At 28.5% G+C, this 17,779-nt stretch overlaps 8 protein-coding genes and 1 non-coding gene across 9 annotated transcripts; 4 read left to right on the top strand and 5 right to left on the bottom strand.

The window, feature by feature from the left end:
• Positions 1–157: 157 nt before the first annotated feature.
• Positions 158–1,252, bottom strand: TVAGG3_0683340 (uncharacterized protein; the record flags this gene model as incomplete). The annotated part of the gene is made up of 1 exon (XM_001326972.1): positions 158–1,252. The coding sequence occupies one exon, from the start codon at positions 1,250–1,252 to the stop codon at positions 158–160; it is 1,095 nt and encodes a 364-aa protein (XP_001327007.1).
• Positions 1,253–1,550: 298 nt separating this feature from the next.
• TVAGG3_0683350 (guanylate cyclase protein) lies at positions 1,551–2,912 on the top strand (the record flags this gene model as incomplete). Its single annotated transcript, XM_001326973.1, has 1 exon — positions 1,551–2,912. The coding sequence occupies one exon, from the start codon at positions 1,551–1,553 to the stop codon at positions 2,910–2,912; it is 1,362 nt and encodes a 453-aa protein (XP_001327008.1).
• Positions 2,913–2,984: 72 nt separating this feature from the next.
• On the top strand, positions 2,985–5,423 carry TVAGG3_0683360 (guanylate cyclase protein; the record flags this gene model as incomplete). Its single annotated transcript, XM_001326974.1, has 1 exon — positions 2,985–5,423. One exon carries the CDS (start codon positions 2,985–2,987, stop codon positions 5,421–5,423), a length of 2,439 nt encoding a protein of 812 aa, XP_001327009.1.
• Positions 5,424–6,474: 1,051 nt separating this feature from the next.
• On the bottom strand, positions 6,475–7,134 carry TVAGG3_0683370 (RNA polymerase II transcription regulator recruiting protein; the record flags this gene model as incomplete). Its single annotated transcript, XM_001326975.1, has 1 exon — positions 6,607–7,134. One exon carries the CDS (start codon positions 7,132–7,134, stop codon positions 6,607–6,609), a length of 528 nt encoding a protein of 175 aa, XP_001327010.1.
• Positions 7,135–9,316: 2,182 nt separating this feature from the next.
• Positions 9,317–11,085, top strand: TVAGG3_0683380 (uncharacterized protein; the record flags this gene model as incomplete). The annotated part of the gene is made up of 1 exon (XM_001326976.1): positions 9,887–10,957. The coding sequence occupies one exon, from the start codon at positions 9,887–9,889 to the stop codon at positions 10,955–10,957; it is 1,071 nt and encodes a 356-aa protein (XP_001327011.1).
• Positions 11,086–11,487: 402 nt separating this feature from the next.
• TVAGG3_0683390 (uncharacterized protein) lies at positions 11,488–12,487 on the top strand (the record flags this gene model as incomplete). The annotated part of the gene is made up of 1 exon (XM_001326977.1): positions 11,492–11,782. The coding sequence occupies one exon, from the start codon at positions 11,492–11,494 to the stop codon at positions 11,780–11,782; it is 291 nt and encodes a 96-aa protein (XP_001327012.1).
• Positions 12,488–13,764: 1,277 nt separating this feature from the next.
• On the bottom strand, positions 13,765–14,043 carry TVAGG3_0683400 (uncharacterized protein; the record flags this gene model as incomplete). Its single annotated transcript, XM_001326978.1, has 1 exon — positions 13,765–14,043. The coding sequence occupies one exon, from the start codon at positions 14,041–14,043 to the stop codon at positions 13,765–13,767; it is 279 nt and encodes a 92-aa protein (XP_001327013.1).
• Positions 14,044–15,756: 1,713 nt separating this feature from the next.
• On the bottom strand, positions 15,757–16,341 carry TVAGG3_0683410 (uncharacterized protein; the record flags this gene model as incomplete). Its single annotated transcript, XM_001326979.2, has 1 exon — positions 15,907–16,341. The coding sequence occupies one exon, from the start codon at positions 16,339–16,341 to the stop codon at positions 15,907–15,909; it is 435 nt and encodes a 144-aa protein (XP_001327014.1).
• Positions 16,342–17,457: 1,116 nt separating this feature from the next.
• On the bottom strand, positions 17,458–17,530 carry TVAGG3_0683420. Its single transcript has one exon. It is a non-coding gene; the product is annotated as a tRNA-Phe (tRNA).
• Between the last annotated feature and the right edge of the window lie 249 nt (positions 17,531–17,779).

Consider the following 17,779-nt stretch of genomic DNA (forward strand, 5'->3'; position numbering starts at 1 on the left):
CTTTGATCAATATCTTTGTAAATAATAGTAAGTATGAGAATCAATATAAAGCATTAATCTAATCCGAAATATCCGAAACACTTTTTACGAGTGAAATCATCAAAAGAATGACAAAAAAAATTTGAGAAATTTGAGAAATTTTTGGAATTTTGTTTTTTTATTGTGTACTTTGATTATTTGTATGATTAATCGTTTTCAGATAATCAATGGATGTGTTTTCAATAATAAGAGGACAACTAATAGAATGGCATTTATTGAATGAAAATGGTTCAACAATTTCAACACAAAAAGGGAAGTTGATGTATTTGAGATTGTTGCAGTTGTTGAATGAATTAGTTTCAATCAATGAAACACTATTAGATATGATACTGACATTTTCGATGTGAATGCTTTGATTGAATGAATAACTACAGATAACATCACAGTTAAGAATTAAAACTCGGTCATGAGATTTACAAAGATGATGAATGAGATAATATTTTGAATTTCTTTTGTTGTAAAGAGTATTAGATTCGCATTTGTATTGATTTGATGAAAAACTACTGATGTTAGAAAGACTTTCACAATTAGAAATTGAATTGATTGATATTTTCTCTAACGAGTTAGTTTCTGTGAAGATGATTGATTTGAGTTTGTTACAGTGATTGAATGCATAATCGGAGATGATTTTAACCGTTGATGGGATATTAATACTTTCTAATGAAAAACAACTATCAAATGATCCAACTCCAATCTTTTCTGATCCTTCTCGAATGTCAGCATTTTTTAATTTAATACATCCATGAAAACAATAATCAAAAATATTATTTAAATTACTTATATTCTCCAATTTAAGGCAATCTTCGAATACATTACCCATAATTGTGATTACAGTGTTAGAAGAAAAGTTAATTAATTTTAAGTTTGAACAATTTCTAAATGCAGAATTACCAATGACAGAAAGATGTGAATTTTCTTCAAATTGTATTATCTGAACTGTTGAATTTTCAAATACTTTTGAACATATTTTTGTAACTGTGTTAGGAATTGTAATTTGTAAGTAGTTGTATCCCCAAAATTCATAAATTGTTGTTTGGTCATAATCCATTACTAACGAATTTGTTGTAATAACGAGATTTGGTTCATTTAAATATGAAACTGTAATATTTGATGCCCTTGTGATAGCAATTTGAGAAAATAATGTTTTGTGAGTGAATGACATGTTGGCCTTTGGATTATTGTTTGTAATAAATGAAATTGTATTGATTATCATTGGTGAATTAGGGAAAATAATGAGTTCAAGATTGTTGCAAGAAATAAACATAAATGGACCAATGAAATCTATTGCCCCTAAAAATGTGACGTTTTTAAGATTATTGCATTGAAAGAATACAGAGTTCTTTAGCTACCTTTGGATTATCATCAGAGCTTACTCAAGTTCATTAGTTTTCAGACCATGCTCATTCCAATCAATAGAAGGAAGTCCACAGAACAAACTTTACATTACTACCATTTGCGTTACTTTCGTTTCTTCACTCACAACATACTTAACAAGATATCCAAGTTGCGCAATGATCATTTTAAGCATTTTCTTCTTTGTTTACAGCGCAACAACAGTTTTCAGATGTGGCACATTCATCAAGCATCAGCACCAGGTCATGGTACTTGGCGGTTCAATCCTCGGTATCTGTCTTTGCTTGGCAAATGTTTATCCTTGCATTGAAAGAAGACCGTGGGGACCGCCATTTTTTGTGGGCGTAATAATCGTCGGAATTATCGTTTTCGTATCGACCCACTTTTGGTTAAGAAGAAGAGATCACAAAGCACTTTGTTTACTGGACGAAATCAATGATACACAGGATATTACCATTATTAGAAAGAAGAACTACCTCAAGGAAATGATTTCCATTGGATTCATGTATAATCACCCAATGTGCTGCTCATTACTCATCTTCAAGCTTGCTGTTGAACAATGGAAGGACTGTGTTGACATTTGGGCTATGTATGCAAAGTTCACAGCTATTTATCCAGAGAGAATTACACAATTAGAGTTCATAGCCATGAATATCAACGCAATGAACCTCAGAACAGCTGAAGTTTCCATTGTTTTAAGCAGTATCGGACAGATTACAAAGACAAGAGAAACAAAATTCACTCCACAGTTGAAATATAAGATTTCTAAGCTTTCAAAGATGTTCAACAAGACAAAGAACAGACTTAGAAACATCTGGGACCTCACATTGCAAGGCAACATTGCAGAAATGAACATTGCCATCAAAAGAACTAAAGAATCAGTCTCAGAATGCCAAAGAGAGATGAATTTCCTCTTAATGCAATATCCTAATAATCGTTTCGTATCTCGCCAATACGTTTTATTCGTTACAGAAATTTTAGGAGATCCATTATTAGGAAAGCAAGCCACAGAATCAATGGTCAAGATCGCCAGAGGCTACAGATTACAAGAAGATACAGTTCATGAGCTTGGAATCAAAGCTTTCCCTAATCTTCCAGAATTTGCCATTGATATGGAGAATTCCACAAAATTAGTCATCGAAACAGAGACACCAATCGAAGACAATGTTACTGTGATGTCAGATGATAACATAAACTACGAATCTGTCGAACAAATTACAAATCAGATCAATAAGCACAAGATTCCAGCGATTTCGTTCATGATTACATCCACATTCTTAGCATACATATTACTTATCTTCATTCCTCTCGTTGCTTTGATCATTTACTTCAATTATTTCTCAGAAATAATTTCTCAACCGACAGAATTCATGAAAGGCATTGCTCTCACACGTAATAACATTGCTATGCTCAACTGCTTTGTCGGGCGCCTTGTTTTCCAAGAGTTGGAAGATCCAAGGAACCCAGGAGAGACATTTATGGGAAGATTACAGTTACAACAAAATTTCCCAATGGACTAATTCGGCGACACAAGGGATACAAGGGATATTATCACTTACATAGTATCCCACGTATCTTACTCTAACGAACTCATGTCAAGCGTACGTTCTTTCAAGCGAGGAAACCAATATTTGGACAAAGTAAGGAAATTACTGTTTTCTAACTCTGTAAAATTCTCGTACTACTTGAATAACACGTACTCTCTTGATACACTAACAACTGTATCAGAGGTTTCTTTCATGTTGGCAACACATGTCGGAAAATTACTTGAATTTGAAGAAATGACAATAGAAGTTGTCAACGGACCAGACTCTTTGACATCTAGAAATAACAATAATGCTGCTACAGAGGCAATGAACAGTGCTTTGGATGAAATGCTCGAATATTTGAAATCCGAAAACAGAAAATACCAAAAAATTTTCAAAATTTTACTTATCGTTTTGGTAATTTTGAATGTGATCGTTTATCCACTAATTTTCATATCACAAGTCAGAAAGATTCGCCAGAACAGATATGAAATCTTACATACATTGACTACATTACCAAAGACTGTCATCAGTGGAATCTCTGCTTCTCTTTCCAAGACGAAAGATGGAAAAGAAGGTTCTGATTCAGATTCAGAACTAAATCGTCAGGAAGAATCGATCATTAAGTTGTTCAGTTCCATCTCCGATGGTTCCTCTAAGTCCTCCATCGAAGTTTCCATATTGTTCTGCATAATTTTCATTGTAATTTTGAGTTGCTTAGGATATTACACTTCTATCAACTGTTTCATGCAATCCTCCAAGAATTTAGTATTCAACAGCCACCATATCAACTATCTTTATGGTGCTGTTGTATATTTATTCGCAATTATTGCAAGATTATTCAAAGTTGGTCTTGCAACAGCTTCCAGGAGATTGGCACCATCCATTGTGAGTATCGATCATGAAATAGAGCTCATCAATGAAACAACTCCTTTACTTGTTAGTTATTTCCAACTAATTAGAATTGGAGGACCCGGAAATGCAGAAAAACCATTCCCACAGATGGAACAAGCCATGAACACAGCTTCCAATCTTCTTAAATGCAAAGACGATATTGCTCCTCCTAAGACTGTCATGGAATCCGTCCATTGCATGACTGCTGGACAGCAATTATACATCAGCACATCATTGATCAAAAAATATTTCGCACAAATGACAAGTGATCCTCCGATTTATCCTGATCCCAGGGATATCTCCTTGCAGCAGTTGTTCCAAATAGGTCCTGTTGAACTCTACCAGTCTTTCTTCGCAAAGGCAGGTAACCAAATTCTTCCTATGATAAGAGATGAAATTGAAAAGGAAGAATCAAAACAAGTTAATTTTGCTGTCACATTTTTGATTTTAACTTTTCTTTTTTCATTGATTATTGTTGTTTTCGCCAAGAATGAAGAGAAAGTATTATTATTTACATTGAGATTATTCCTTAGATGTCCACCTTCTTCCATCATTGGTAATCAAAGAGTAATGGACTTGTTATCAGGAAAATACAATAATTCTAATGAAGAAAATCATTCAAAACATGTCACTTTTTCAAATGAAGTTTGCAACAAAATTGACACAGTTATTGTTGTATGTGAAGAAGAGACAGGAAAGATTGTTCAAGTCAATGCAGCTTTCGAGACAATGTTTTCCATGAAGAAGAACCAAATGGAAGGTAAAAACATCCATGAATTCTTCACAGAAGAAAGATTCAAAGGTGAAGATTTAGAAAAAGTTTTTTCACAAGATGCCAATTTAATTTACACAAAAAGTGACAATGAATTAGTTTATTTGTATTTCAATACGACAACAGCATGCGGAAAGAGAATTTATTTCGGAACGAACCAAACAATGAATGTTATGCATGAAAAATTGATTGAAGATGAAAAGAAGAAATCTGATGCAATGTTGAATTCGATTTTGCCACCAATTTTGGTACAAAGAGTACAAAGTGGCGAAAAGAATATATCATTCAGTGTTCAGAGTGTCACGGTGTTATTCTTAGATATTGTTGAATTTACTCCATGGTGTTCTTCTCATGATTGTCATTATGTCATGAGAATGTTGAATATTTTGTTCAAAGAATTCGATGCAATTACAAATAGTCATAAAACAATGACAAAAATTAAATGCATCGGTGACTGTTACATGGCTGCTGGTGGTATATTTGATGAAGTAAATCAACCAGCTGTTCACGCAAGAGAAGTTGTTGAATTCGGTACTCAAGTTATCAAGAAAATTTTGGAAATCGATGAAAATGAAAATGAATCATTGAGAATAAGAGTAGGAATCAATACAGGAGGTCCGATCGTTGCTGGTGTCATTGGAACAGAGAAACCAACATTCGAAATACTTGGACCTGCAATTAATATCGCTCACGAAATGGAACATCATGGTGTTCCTATGAAAGTGCACATCTCTAGACCTGTCTACGAACTAATTTACGGTCAACAGTTCGATATAAAGGAAAGAGGTGAAATTGACGTCAAAGGAGGAAAGATGTTCACTTATTTAGTTGAACCATAACTTTTTTTAAGAATTCTATAGTTTACATTTGATATTTTATATTCAATTTTTGAATATAATTGTTAAGTTTACACGGAAAAAATAACAAAATTTTAGTGTTAGTTTATTTTGTATGTTTTGTTAATTTAAACATGGTTTATTTTAAATTTAATTTCCTTTTTTAAAAAATTGAATTGAGTCACGGAATTATGAAATTTAGATAGGATGTGCTCTACATGTATATATAAGACTAAAAAATATTTTTTCGCACGCCGATAGAAGCTGAAAAAAAAAAGATAATTATCAATATTAAAAATTTGAAATCTGATAAAGATGTGTGTAGTATTAGCTTTTCCTTAGGCCTTAAAATTATATATGGAACCTTACGGTCAATCAATTGCTATGATATTTTGTAAATTCATTTGATAATTTAGGGAAAAACGGATATTATACTTATTGTAGTTTATTCATTTAGGAATATGTCAGATATTAACCAGTTTTGCATTGTCATTTGCTAATTAAATGTATTTTTATTCCACCATTTAAATTTCCCTGTTAATATTTCAATCCTAATGTCTTAAGACCTCCTAAATGAATAGTATTATATACATTAAATTGATATGATTATATTTTTATATGAAAATAATGATACTTAATTGGATAATAGTTTAATAAATAATTATTTAATGTCAATGTCAATAATTTTTGTAAAATTAGCGGAATATCTACATAAGACCGTAAATGAATGAGACTTGAATAATAAAATAAGAAAGATTCGAATAATTAATTCTTCATATTTATATGTAACTTGTATTAGCATCCAAAAGTCAGAGATTATCATAGTTTGCAAAAATATATTGATATTTTCTTACGATGGTCTAATTAAAGCCCATGAAAAAATGATATCCTTATCTCAAAATGTCTGAGGCTTTTAAATAAAACCAAATGTTCAAACCTTTAGGTTATATTACAATATAAAGGCTTTTGCCTCATATCCTATGGTGTGTCAATTATAAAAGAATAAATGATAATTTTTTGGAATAGATGTTCATGAAAAAGAAGTATTAATATGGGAAAAGCATAGAAAACATATTTACTAAATAAACAAATATAACATTGTTAGATTAAAGCATTACAAACAGAATATATTAAAAACAAAAAGATGAAAATTATAAAATAAATATGAGATATAGAATGAGATTGGTTACTTTGACTTGTTGGGAGGATTATCAAAGAATCTGTCGATAAATCGTTGATCTAGAGTAAAACCATTTTTAACTGGCTGTTCCTGAATCTGTTTAGGTGGATCATCGCCCATTTCTTGTGGTTCTGGTGGAGTTTCTTCCTCTTTTTGTTGACTTTCCAGTAAATATTTTGATGGATTGAGGGTACTATCTTCTTTTAAAACCGAATTCCACCTATTTTTAATGCAGTTGCTTGAGCGACCCCTAAGGTATGTCGAAATTTGAGACCATTTTGTTCCAATTTCCTTGATTTTATGCACAATAATAATATCTTCGGCGAGACTCCATGGAGCTAAAGAATTTCTGGGTGAGAGATAATTATGCCATCGATCGCGAAGCTGCTTGGCGGTAAAGCCTGGCATAGCCAATGCCACATTCTTCCATCCTTGGAAGTTGCCCTCGCGAATAATCTGTTCTAAACGTCTGTCATCTTGCGGGCTGAAAAGCCGGCGTCGTTTGATGCCAACCCAATTGCGATCATCAGCCATTAATTTTCTGGAGAATAAAAAAAAATTCGGAGTGTATTAATAGGTTCATTCAAATTTTGTATGAAAATTAACGGTTGTTGGAGTTTTGACACACAAAGATTGAATTCACAATAGTAAATCTCATGAGTTTTGGGAAGAAAAATGTATTTCAGATATTAAATTCGGACATTATGTTGATATTACAATTATAATTTTTAAAAAATTAAGAATCTGGGCTAAACGACAATTTAATTAAACTAGAAAGGTATGATAATACAACGATTATGTATCCCATAGCAGGAAATGTTCATATAGGATATGTATTATGATAGATCGATATATAGCATTGAACTTTTAAAGAATTAAAAGACGAGCCTGAAAACATGAAAAAAAATTCAATGCGAGCATGAATATGAATTGATATCATGATTATATGTTGTTTTAATATGAACTAAAATAGAAAAAATATTGATCAATTTTTGTTGGGATACTATTCGAACTTGAAGATATTGTAAATTTATTTATATTTAATAAGAAATATAGAATCAAGGCAGAAAAATATTTGTATGAAAAAATCAAAAAAAATCATCTCTGATTCAAATGGATTCGCTTTGATGTTTGTTTTATTATTGAAGGTAATTAAAATCTGATTCATGTTCGAAACATTTTGAATTGAAAGAAAAAAATTTAAATTTTTTGTGAATAAATTATTTTTGTTTCATTGATAACATAATTATATTAACTGATCTGAGAATTAAAGAATAATTGTGTCGATTTTGTTACTTGCTCGAAAAATAATATAAATATAATTCGATTTTAACTGTAAATGGATTTTTAATAATGAGTAAATATGTTTAATGAGAATGTAAGAATGAAAACTGATAATAATCATATTTTTGCATCATTTTGAAAAATTGTGGAAAATAAATGCAATTGTTGTCGAGTTCCATTATAAAAGTGTCTGTCTTGAATGAGATAGTCCTATTCTTGGAAATGAATCTTTTTTCCCCCATAAATTAGATTATGCAAGATAAATTTGTTTGAGCATTAAAATTTTTCAATACATTCTGGGTCAAGTTTTGTGTACTATTCAAAATTTTGAAAGGAAGTATATATTTTGTATACCCACGCGCATTTTTTATCAAGTTATATAAATTGTATATTTGTATTATTTACAGTATGGAAAATAGGAAAACTCAATCAATTAGGTCGAAATCAAATAAGAAATGTAAGGAGGTTTATTTTTGATTAGAAGCAATATTTGGAAGCAGTGTTTAGATGATTTTCAATTGATTTTATCTTTTCAATTATTTAAAAGTAATATTTTAAGGCGCATTGAAATTTTCTGTATACTAGCTTTTGTGATGTTACGGACCTTTTATAACAATTGATCAGAATGGCCTTGTATTATATTTGTCATTCGAATGATTTAAAAAATTGAATTTTAAACATAAAAAAATCAACTATGGAAAATATTATTAGATGATTCTACGTAAGACCATTTGGAGTTTAGCCATTTTAGTTTGAGAACAATCAGTAAATTCAAATAAAGCTCATTGAATTTTCACTTCAACGTATTCGTTTTGAATAATTATGAAGAAATGGTTCCTAATTTTAATACACTACATCTTTATTATCATATCTCAATGCAAATCAATGAATTAAATCAAAAAAACAATGATTTTGTAAAATAAATCATTAATTTCCGAATCATATTTTAAATTTTTCATGATGTGATGATTTTACACTACATGTTAAAAGGTATTTTTCCATCAAATATATAATAAAAAGAAAAAGAAAATAATTTTTCAATTTATGTTGAATAAATATAACAAACTTATTACAAATGTAAACAAAAAGCAATTGCATTATTACTTTAAATATATTTGATTTCATTATTAATTGACTTTGAAAATCATTGAATAGTGTACTTTAAACTCCATCTTTGCTGAAATAATAGCATTTGCTTTGTTTTGTTTGTTTTGATCTCGTTATTATGGGCAAAAATACATTCAAAAATAATTCAATGTTAATGCAAATTCAATCAATGATTAATGTTATCCTCGATTTAGTGTATTTCAAAATTTTATCATACTTATTGTCACTTTTTATAATAGGAAATTATTTTTACTTGTTTATGCATGTCTATCATTTTATATGAAATGAAATATCTGATCGTAAAAGTGACAATTCAATGCTATTGAAAGATTTGATTTTTGTGTCAAGTATCAGAACAACAGACACTGAAATTTTAATTAAACATTGTGTATTTAGCCGTTTGTCTTCGCTTTCATACAGATCTGTTCAAGAATTCATTTATGTCAACAATCATTTTGCAAATGTTTCAGTTTTCAATTGTATGTTTGCAGATTCTAGCATTACGCAGAAAAGCTTAACTCCTACAAATGCACTATGTATGCACTTAACTGTATCTTCTTGTAACATTTCCAAAAATAATTTTAAGTTTGTTGAAACAGCAGGTAGTCTGAATACAATAATTGCAACATCAGCAACAATAAATCAGGTGAGTACATATAATTCAAACGCTTATTCATTATTTTTCACAATACAATCTCATTTTTCTTCAAATTTCAATATCTCGTCATCAGATTTTACTAATTCAGCTTTATTAAGCGAAAGCACACTCCATAATGCATATATAGATCATTGCTCATACGATAAATTTTCTTCTCAAAATGGATTTTTTACAAAAATCGAATTTTTGAATTCAAAAATTTCGAAATTTCAAGTGACAAACATTTCTGATTCGATCATGATAAACTGCACAGTTACAGAATACACTCAGCCGAAGTATATTTCAAACTGTTTCGCCAATTTTGAGTTAGCCGGATTCGAATTTAACGAAAATCCGGAAATTTCGCTTGATCCAATCATAAATTACCATGATTATGAGTTTGTACCGCAAAACTATTCATATGTTAACGAACATAAAGAAGAGCCTCTTACTTTTCCAGGTTTTTACCATAATATTTTAATTAAAAACTGTGAATTCACCGAAACGACTGATATTTACCTTATTGCTGCTAGCTGCTCTAATATTAAATTACTCGAGATCGAAAACTGCAAGTTTTACAATATTGCGTCACTTGGATATTTTATGATTTTTGTTCCTGTTGGTTCTGAACAATATTCGGACTACATCAACATTTCTATTAGTGATATATGTATTTCCAACTGTTTGTACTACAAACTTTTCAACATTGAAAAATCTGATAATTTTGATATGGAAAGTGCGACGATTACGAGATGTGCATCTCAATTAACTGATTTGGTATCATCTATATTTTCTATAAATACCATGAAAAGTCAATTTATTACTGGTATAAATTTATCCAATTCATTTATTCTTGCATTTAGTTCCCATGTCATTGATACAAATAATTCAACTTATTCCTATTCTAATTATTTCAATTTGTCATCAGTTGAATTTTTCCAATCCGAATTTCATGTTGAATACTACTGTAACTTCGTGGGAATAATGCTACAAAATATGAACCATGCTAAAAACACAACTTTGGCTTATTGTGTCATTGTCGATTCAGATCATAACTTAACAAGATTACTTGCGCTTCAAGAGTGCCAAGAATACAATTCCTCTGACAAAAAGGTAAAATTGATCAAAAATGATGGCCAATTTGGAAATTATTGTAAAAATAAAATGTCGGCAGGAGCAATTACGGCCATTGTTCTTGGTTTCGTGATAGCTTTAATGCTTTTGGTTACTGTGTTGCTTCTTTTCATCATCAGAAGAATTAATAGAAGTAATAACGCTCTTAAGAATAGAATTGATCTTGGTGCATCAATAGTTAGTGATTTTGGATGATGTATTTACTGTATTTATGTTTATTTTCTTGTTTTAATGAACAAAAAATTATCCGAAATTAGTAATCTAATTTAAGGAATTAAATTTTTGTGTATATTAGTTGTTTTGTTTGTATGTAAATTATGGAGTTTTAATTCAATAATCTTTGAAATTATTTCTCATTCCAAGAATCTAATGACTTGAAAATGCCATCCCATAGATTTTAGCTGGGATTGAAGTTATGAAGTCAATATCATTCTGTTTAGAATTCTGAGAATTATTTGTTATTTTCAACAAATAAGCTTCTGTTAATACGCTCTTAAAAGTGTATTATATTTATTACATGTTTCACGGAATTGTTTTGCCAAAAACAGATTATTTCAAGTTTGGGAATAAGAAAAAGAGTAAATGACTTCTGAAATAATTACACATGAATATAACATTTTCATAATTGGATCACTAACCTTAAATCTCAAAATTTGAATTGAAAAATGCACGATACCTTGAACTTTGAATTCATTCTGAAATATTGAACTATTAACGATTAATCAGAAAATGTTGGATCAAAATGATGATAAGATGGTGAGTTTAAATCCACAAGGACCAGATAAAACCTCAACGAACGTGAATGGTGATGGATCAGATTCTGCTATTACGCTCGTTCTGGCAATTTTTAGTACAATAATCCCATTCTTAGGTTTTATTTTAACCTGCGTATACTGGTCATCAAATAGATTTAGAAGCTGGCTTTGTTTTGGTTTGGGCTGGATTCCTACTATCGCTGGATTGGTTTTACTTGGTTATTTCCTTTACATAATTTACGATTTAACTCATCATGACTATTGAGAATGAAAAATAAAACAATTTTGCTTTTACAGCTATTTAATAATAAGCACAGATAAATTTTATTTTTATTATCTGACAAAAAAAGTATAGTGAAAGCATTAGGTAATCACTTAAAAATAGTAGTTACAATAAGATACTGTTTAGTTTTTAAAAAATAAAAGAATTCCTAAAAATTAAATTGAAATTGGATGCAAAAAGTAGAGTACTATAACATTTAGTTATTCTTTACTGTAAAGCAAATGACTCATTGCTTGTATAGAGTATAAATTTGGATTATGTAAAAAAGGAAGTACTAAAACATAAAAGTCTTCAATGGGTTGACTAAATTAATGAGTAAGCATGGGTTTGGGAAGAGTTATCCAGCTGATAACGATAAAAGGTTGGTAAATCGAAAAATTAATACTAGACTATTTATATTGACTGAATGGTATCATCATTCAGTAAGTAAAGAGTAGGTCAAAAGCAAAGGATGTTTGGAGAGAGAAATCGAAAACTTTTTTTTGTAGTGAATTTCCTATGTCAGCGGCATGTCGTAGTGGAGTTTGGCATAGGGAAAACAACTTTTGAACTATTAAGTTTTGTAACTGAAATAATGATCTGTGAAAATGCAAAACTCGTTTGATATTGATTCAAGAAAAGGAGCTGAAACCAAACTTTAGTGTTTGAAAATAGGAATTGTTGACTGATCGGCGTTGTCCAGCCAAATTAGAGATAATGATTAATGTCACTTTTGATTTTTTGATCGTAAAATAATTTTTAATTCTTTTGATATAAATTACATCAATTATGAATGTCAATTATATGTGAGCAAAAATATTTTTTGAAAAATGTTTTTATAAAGATTGGAATGAATTTCTAAAGTTTTGTGAAGTAATAAAGGGATAACATCTAATATAGATTAGTTGTATAGATTTGATTTTTTCCAAATTTTTTTCAATTTTAAGATTTTATAGTAAATATTGTTATTTTTGAAGAATAATTTATAGATTTCAAAATAATTTTTGAAATTTGCATAGTGGCTAATTTAACAAATGTGGTTGTACACTTCAAAGTTAATACGGAATTAGCTATTGATAATATGTCTGACTTTATATATTATCAAATAAATATACTTAAGTTCAATCGTGATCAAGATACTTAATGCACCGGGATTGTATTATCCATGAAGCATTTTTTTAAATGAAAAATGCTGATATTAAAATTAAAAAATCACATTAGTAATAATAAATCGATAATTTGTTTGTATAGATTATATATATTCTACAAGGACATATTAAATTTCGTATTAATGGTTAAATATCGAATAACTTACATTTCAATTTCCATTATTTTTTACAAAATCAATATTTTTTAATTTTTTATTCATAAAACATAATAAACAAATAAAACAGCAGATAATTTTCGATTTAATATTTTTACAAAACAGAATGATGAGAATTATTTTTATACTATGCAATATCTTTTTTTTAAAATAGCATTTCTAGTCCGTAATGAATGTATTGAAAATATTTGAATGCTTAGAATTTTTGAATGATGATCATTCAAATCTAAAAATATCATTTGAATTTTTAAACATTCTAATCCACCATTATTCTGATAATACTATACTTTTATAGCATCTTCTATCCAATAATCATCTTTGTTCACAAATTTCTTTATCGTATAAACAGATTTCTCATCATATTTATAATTTTATCGTTTCTATCAACGTTAAAATATCTTTAATTTATTAAATATTATATTGAATAATTTTGAGAAGAAAAAGCGGAATCATTAATACACAAAAAAGAGAAGGTTTGTTTACAAACAACAAATCAAAAATAGTATATTTAGTGTTGGTTCAGCAATTGGTTAATATCAGAAGGATCTATTTCATCTAATTTCTGATTTTCGATGTGAGAAAACTTGGATTCCTGCGAATTAAACTTATATGGCGTATATGATTCGATATATGGATAAATTGGAGACCAATTCTCTGCAAACTAGCATAATAACGCTTGCTTGTTTCTATTTGCTAATCGATCGATTCTGATGTTGATCTTCTTTGATATATGTCTTGCAAGTGTTAGGAGGGAGTCAACCGTTGCTCGTCCTCCAAATTTGGCTTCTAGGATTTCTGTAACTAAATCAATTTTAACTCCATTAATATTAACTCTATGAATAATTTCGTCATGATCTCTGACATTTTGATACGAAACGACCGTGAATTTTCTTGTTTTACGTGTTGACATAATGGTAAGAACGAGATCTTCTTCATTCATTCAGAATATTCGAGTTTGAATTTTTTTTTGTTTTTGATGATCATTGAAATTAAAAATTGGTGAAAAAGCACACAAATAGATAAATGATTAGATATCAAAAAATAACGATGCGTGATTTTTGAAAGCAGGCTGAAATGAAAAATGAAATAATTTAAGTAAATTTAATGACAATTCATTAAAAATAATGTTATACATGAGTTACAATAAAATATTGAAATGAAAAATAATAAAAAAGATATAATAGTTTATAGGATAATAGTTATTATTCACTGCTGATCAATAATTGATTTTAAATATTGATTAGAAATATTGAAAGCAATGTAAATTCCAACAAAATTTTGAAAGAAATCATCTTTTTATAATATAAATTTATGGTATTTTTATGTAAAGTTAAGTATTTATCTATTTTTTTTGATAAGAATTCAATTTTGAAAATAAAATTTGAAAAAGTGACAAAACCACAAATGGCATGTGATCCCAAATTAAAAATTTAAGCTCATGTATTAAAATCTAAAGGTAATGAAGATCAATTCAATAAATATTTCTTTGCACCTGATTTAAATTCAATATTCGAGAAATAAACTTATGACGTATCTTATCGTTTTCCATTCAATCTGATTATTTTTGCTCACAAATATCAAAAAATTTTTCGAATATAAAGATGTAATGATTTGATGTGCGTCGGATGTGCTATTAAAATATGAATTTTGATTGATAAAAACTTCCGCTAAGGTGTATTGAAAGATTCAATAAATTCTATGTATTGTAATTCTTCTTCACAATTTAATTTTGAATTAATATAGTGAAAAACCAATTTATAATTCATAAGTACAAAAGATTTTAATTAGAATTCAAAAAATCAAATTCTATTTAAAATTGAATCACATTCAAACCATCTATATTAAATCATTTATGCATTTTCTATTTAGTATAAATTTTCAATACTCTTGTATCAAATAGCTCAAAATCATTTTTACTAAAAAGCTTTTATTTTATTATTCTTATGCATTTTCATTATTTTTGAATAGATATATTTTCAAACGTTATTTTCGGTTGATTTCATTTTTTCAATATCTTGATTTTTGAATATTTTACAATTATTTATTGAAATATCCTTTCACTTTTATTCTTCTTATGATTAAAGTTCAATAATTATGCATTTATATTCGCACTAACAAGCTTCCAACCTTTCATTTGTTTCAACCATTTTACAAACAGTTCAGTTTTGAAATATATCGAAATTTTATTATCTCAGAATCATATTCATCGGATCTCAATTATTAATCATCTACGATTCTCACATATAGATATTCAATCTTTTTATAAATATTGAATATTTATATAATTTTATCGAGTTCTTATTTTTTCTTTCTATTTCAACGCAACATATTTAATCATAATATATTAATAAATTATTGCATTTATATTTCATTTATTTCTTTCCAGGTTTCCAAAAATAATCGGTTTATTTTTTGATTCAGTTCCATTTTATTTATGTTCTCCAACACGTACATCTCATAATTACGATCATCTATCGTATATAGATCATTTAACAGGATTTCATCCCATTTTTCCTATTATTCTATGCTTTTTATTTTCACAATTTTTCCCAAAACAATACATGAAAATATTAATAATATTTTCGTTATTTATGATATTTCTAATGGTTTTGATTAATTCATCATATGGAGAAAAAAAATAGATTTTTTAAGTTTCCTCTTCATTTATTTTTTTGCCATTGTTATCGATAGCATGTCATGATACCGAATTGGAATCTATGCCAATATTAAATGAATAAAAATTACTGATTATAGAATAAATAATGGTAAGTTTGTACATATATAAACATTAGAAGAAGTATATTCAGTGATGATTCAATAACTGACGGATATCAGATGGATCAATGAAAGATTCTGCCTGATTTCTAATCGGCAAGTTCTCATTCAATAAGTTCCCTTTATCCATAAATCTATTAAAGCTACCCAAGTGGGGATATATCTGAGTCCAGTTTTCTGCATACCAGCATAACAATGCATTTCTATTTCTCAATGCAAGCCTATCCAATCTCTTATGAATCTTTATTGCAAGACTTTTTGCAAAGTTCAACAATGCTTCTACTGTTACACGTCCTCCATATACATTTTTGAGGATTTCCATAACAAGATCGATCTTCACCCCATTTGTATTAACTCTCTTCATGATTTCATTATGGTCTTTAGCATTCTGATGGGACGCTGACTTGAATTTTCTAACCTTTCTGGTGGCAATAAGGTCTTGGACAAGTTGATTATAGCTCATACTAGAAATGAGGGCAATATAAAAATTGAATGTCACATAAAATTTTGAATATTAAACTACAAAATCTCAAGAAGAAAAACATAAAGAGTGGATAAAAGTAAAAGATAAAAATGAATAAGATTTTCAGAGTGAGTTTTGAAAGGAAAAATCAAATTATTATCCTAATTGAAAACGTAAAATCAGTATTTTGTTGACAAAATATATTTAATATTATAGTAACTAAATCAATTTTTATAAGAAAGCGCGTAAATCATTTGAGAGATTATAGCATATTTCAAATGTTTCAAAAGTAACAACATCTGAATATTTTGAAGCATCATTTATAAAAAAGATATTAATAAATAATGTTTGGAAATAAAATCTCATTGCTTGGTCAAAATCTATTACGTTGAAACAATATTCAATTGCTAATACAATTTCTTTTGAAAATTGCAAATTGAAAGCATATTTTTAAAATTCAGTTTTTTCCTTTACCTATACACTTTTATTAAGAATAAAGATAAAATTTTCATGACATTCATTTTGAAAGTTGAATTTAAAAATTGAGACTGAAATGTGAAGCATTGATAAAACCCGATTAATCTAGATATCTTTTAATTTGCTAAATTGGTCACCAGAATTTTTTAATTGAATGCTTAATCAATTATTTTCTTTTGGTCTCAAAATGCTTATCTTATTGAAACACATAAGTAAATTCCAAATTTTTATTTATTTCTAGACCGAGAAAAAAACGATACGATTATAATCGTTTGAATTCATTAAATCAACCTCTGAAAATGATTATTTTTCATCACTTTTTCTTGTTGTCCTCTACTACTTTTATTTTTCTCAAATAAAATTTATTTTCAATTTGTCATTTTCATAAATATACAATCTAACACACTCATAATCATCATCCAAAAATTATAATTTCATAATTTCGACATTATTTTTTATTCGATCACATTCGCCCAGATGACCTAATTAATTTAAAACTTCCTTGCATATATTTATATAATTATAATATTGCAATTTTTTCATATCCGAAAAACAAATCGCATTCTTCCAGTTAGTGAATCTAGAAGTATGTTGTTCAGTGGATGTAAACAAAAAAAATTCAATAAAAGAAAAAAATTTTGGGACTTCGCGGACTTGAACCACGTACCTTGCGATCTTCAGTCGCACGCTCTCCCAGGTGAGCTAAAGTCCCTTCACATTTAAATGTTATTATTATATTTTGTAATGATACCTATAAAAGTTCTCTATATTTTCTGAATCATCAACACACATATAGGATGACCATACTCTAAATTAATTTGTTATCGTTTCAGATATTTAATTTCAACCTTTCAGATCTATTTTACTTTTTTATCTCTTAATCCTCTTTTTTGGACTACTTTTTCTAATTGTCACACTTCATTATATTCAACATAACTCATTGCTTTCACCTAGAACTTCA

Source organism: Trichomonas vaginalis, chromosome III, assembly GCF_026262505.1.
Source record: "Trichomonas vaginalis G3 chromosome III, whole genome shotgun sequence".
Taxonomy (NCBI): Eukaryota; Parabasalia; order Trichomonadida; family Trichomonadidae; genus Trichomonas; species Trichomonas vaginalis.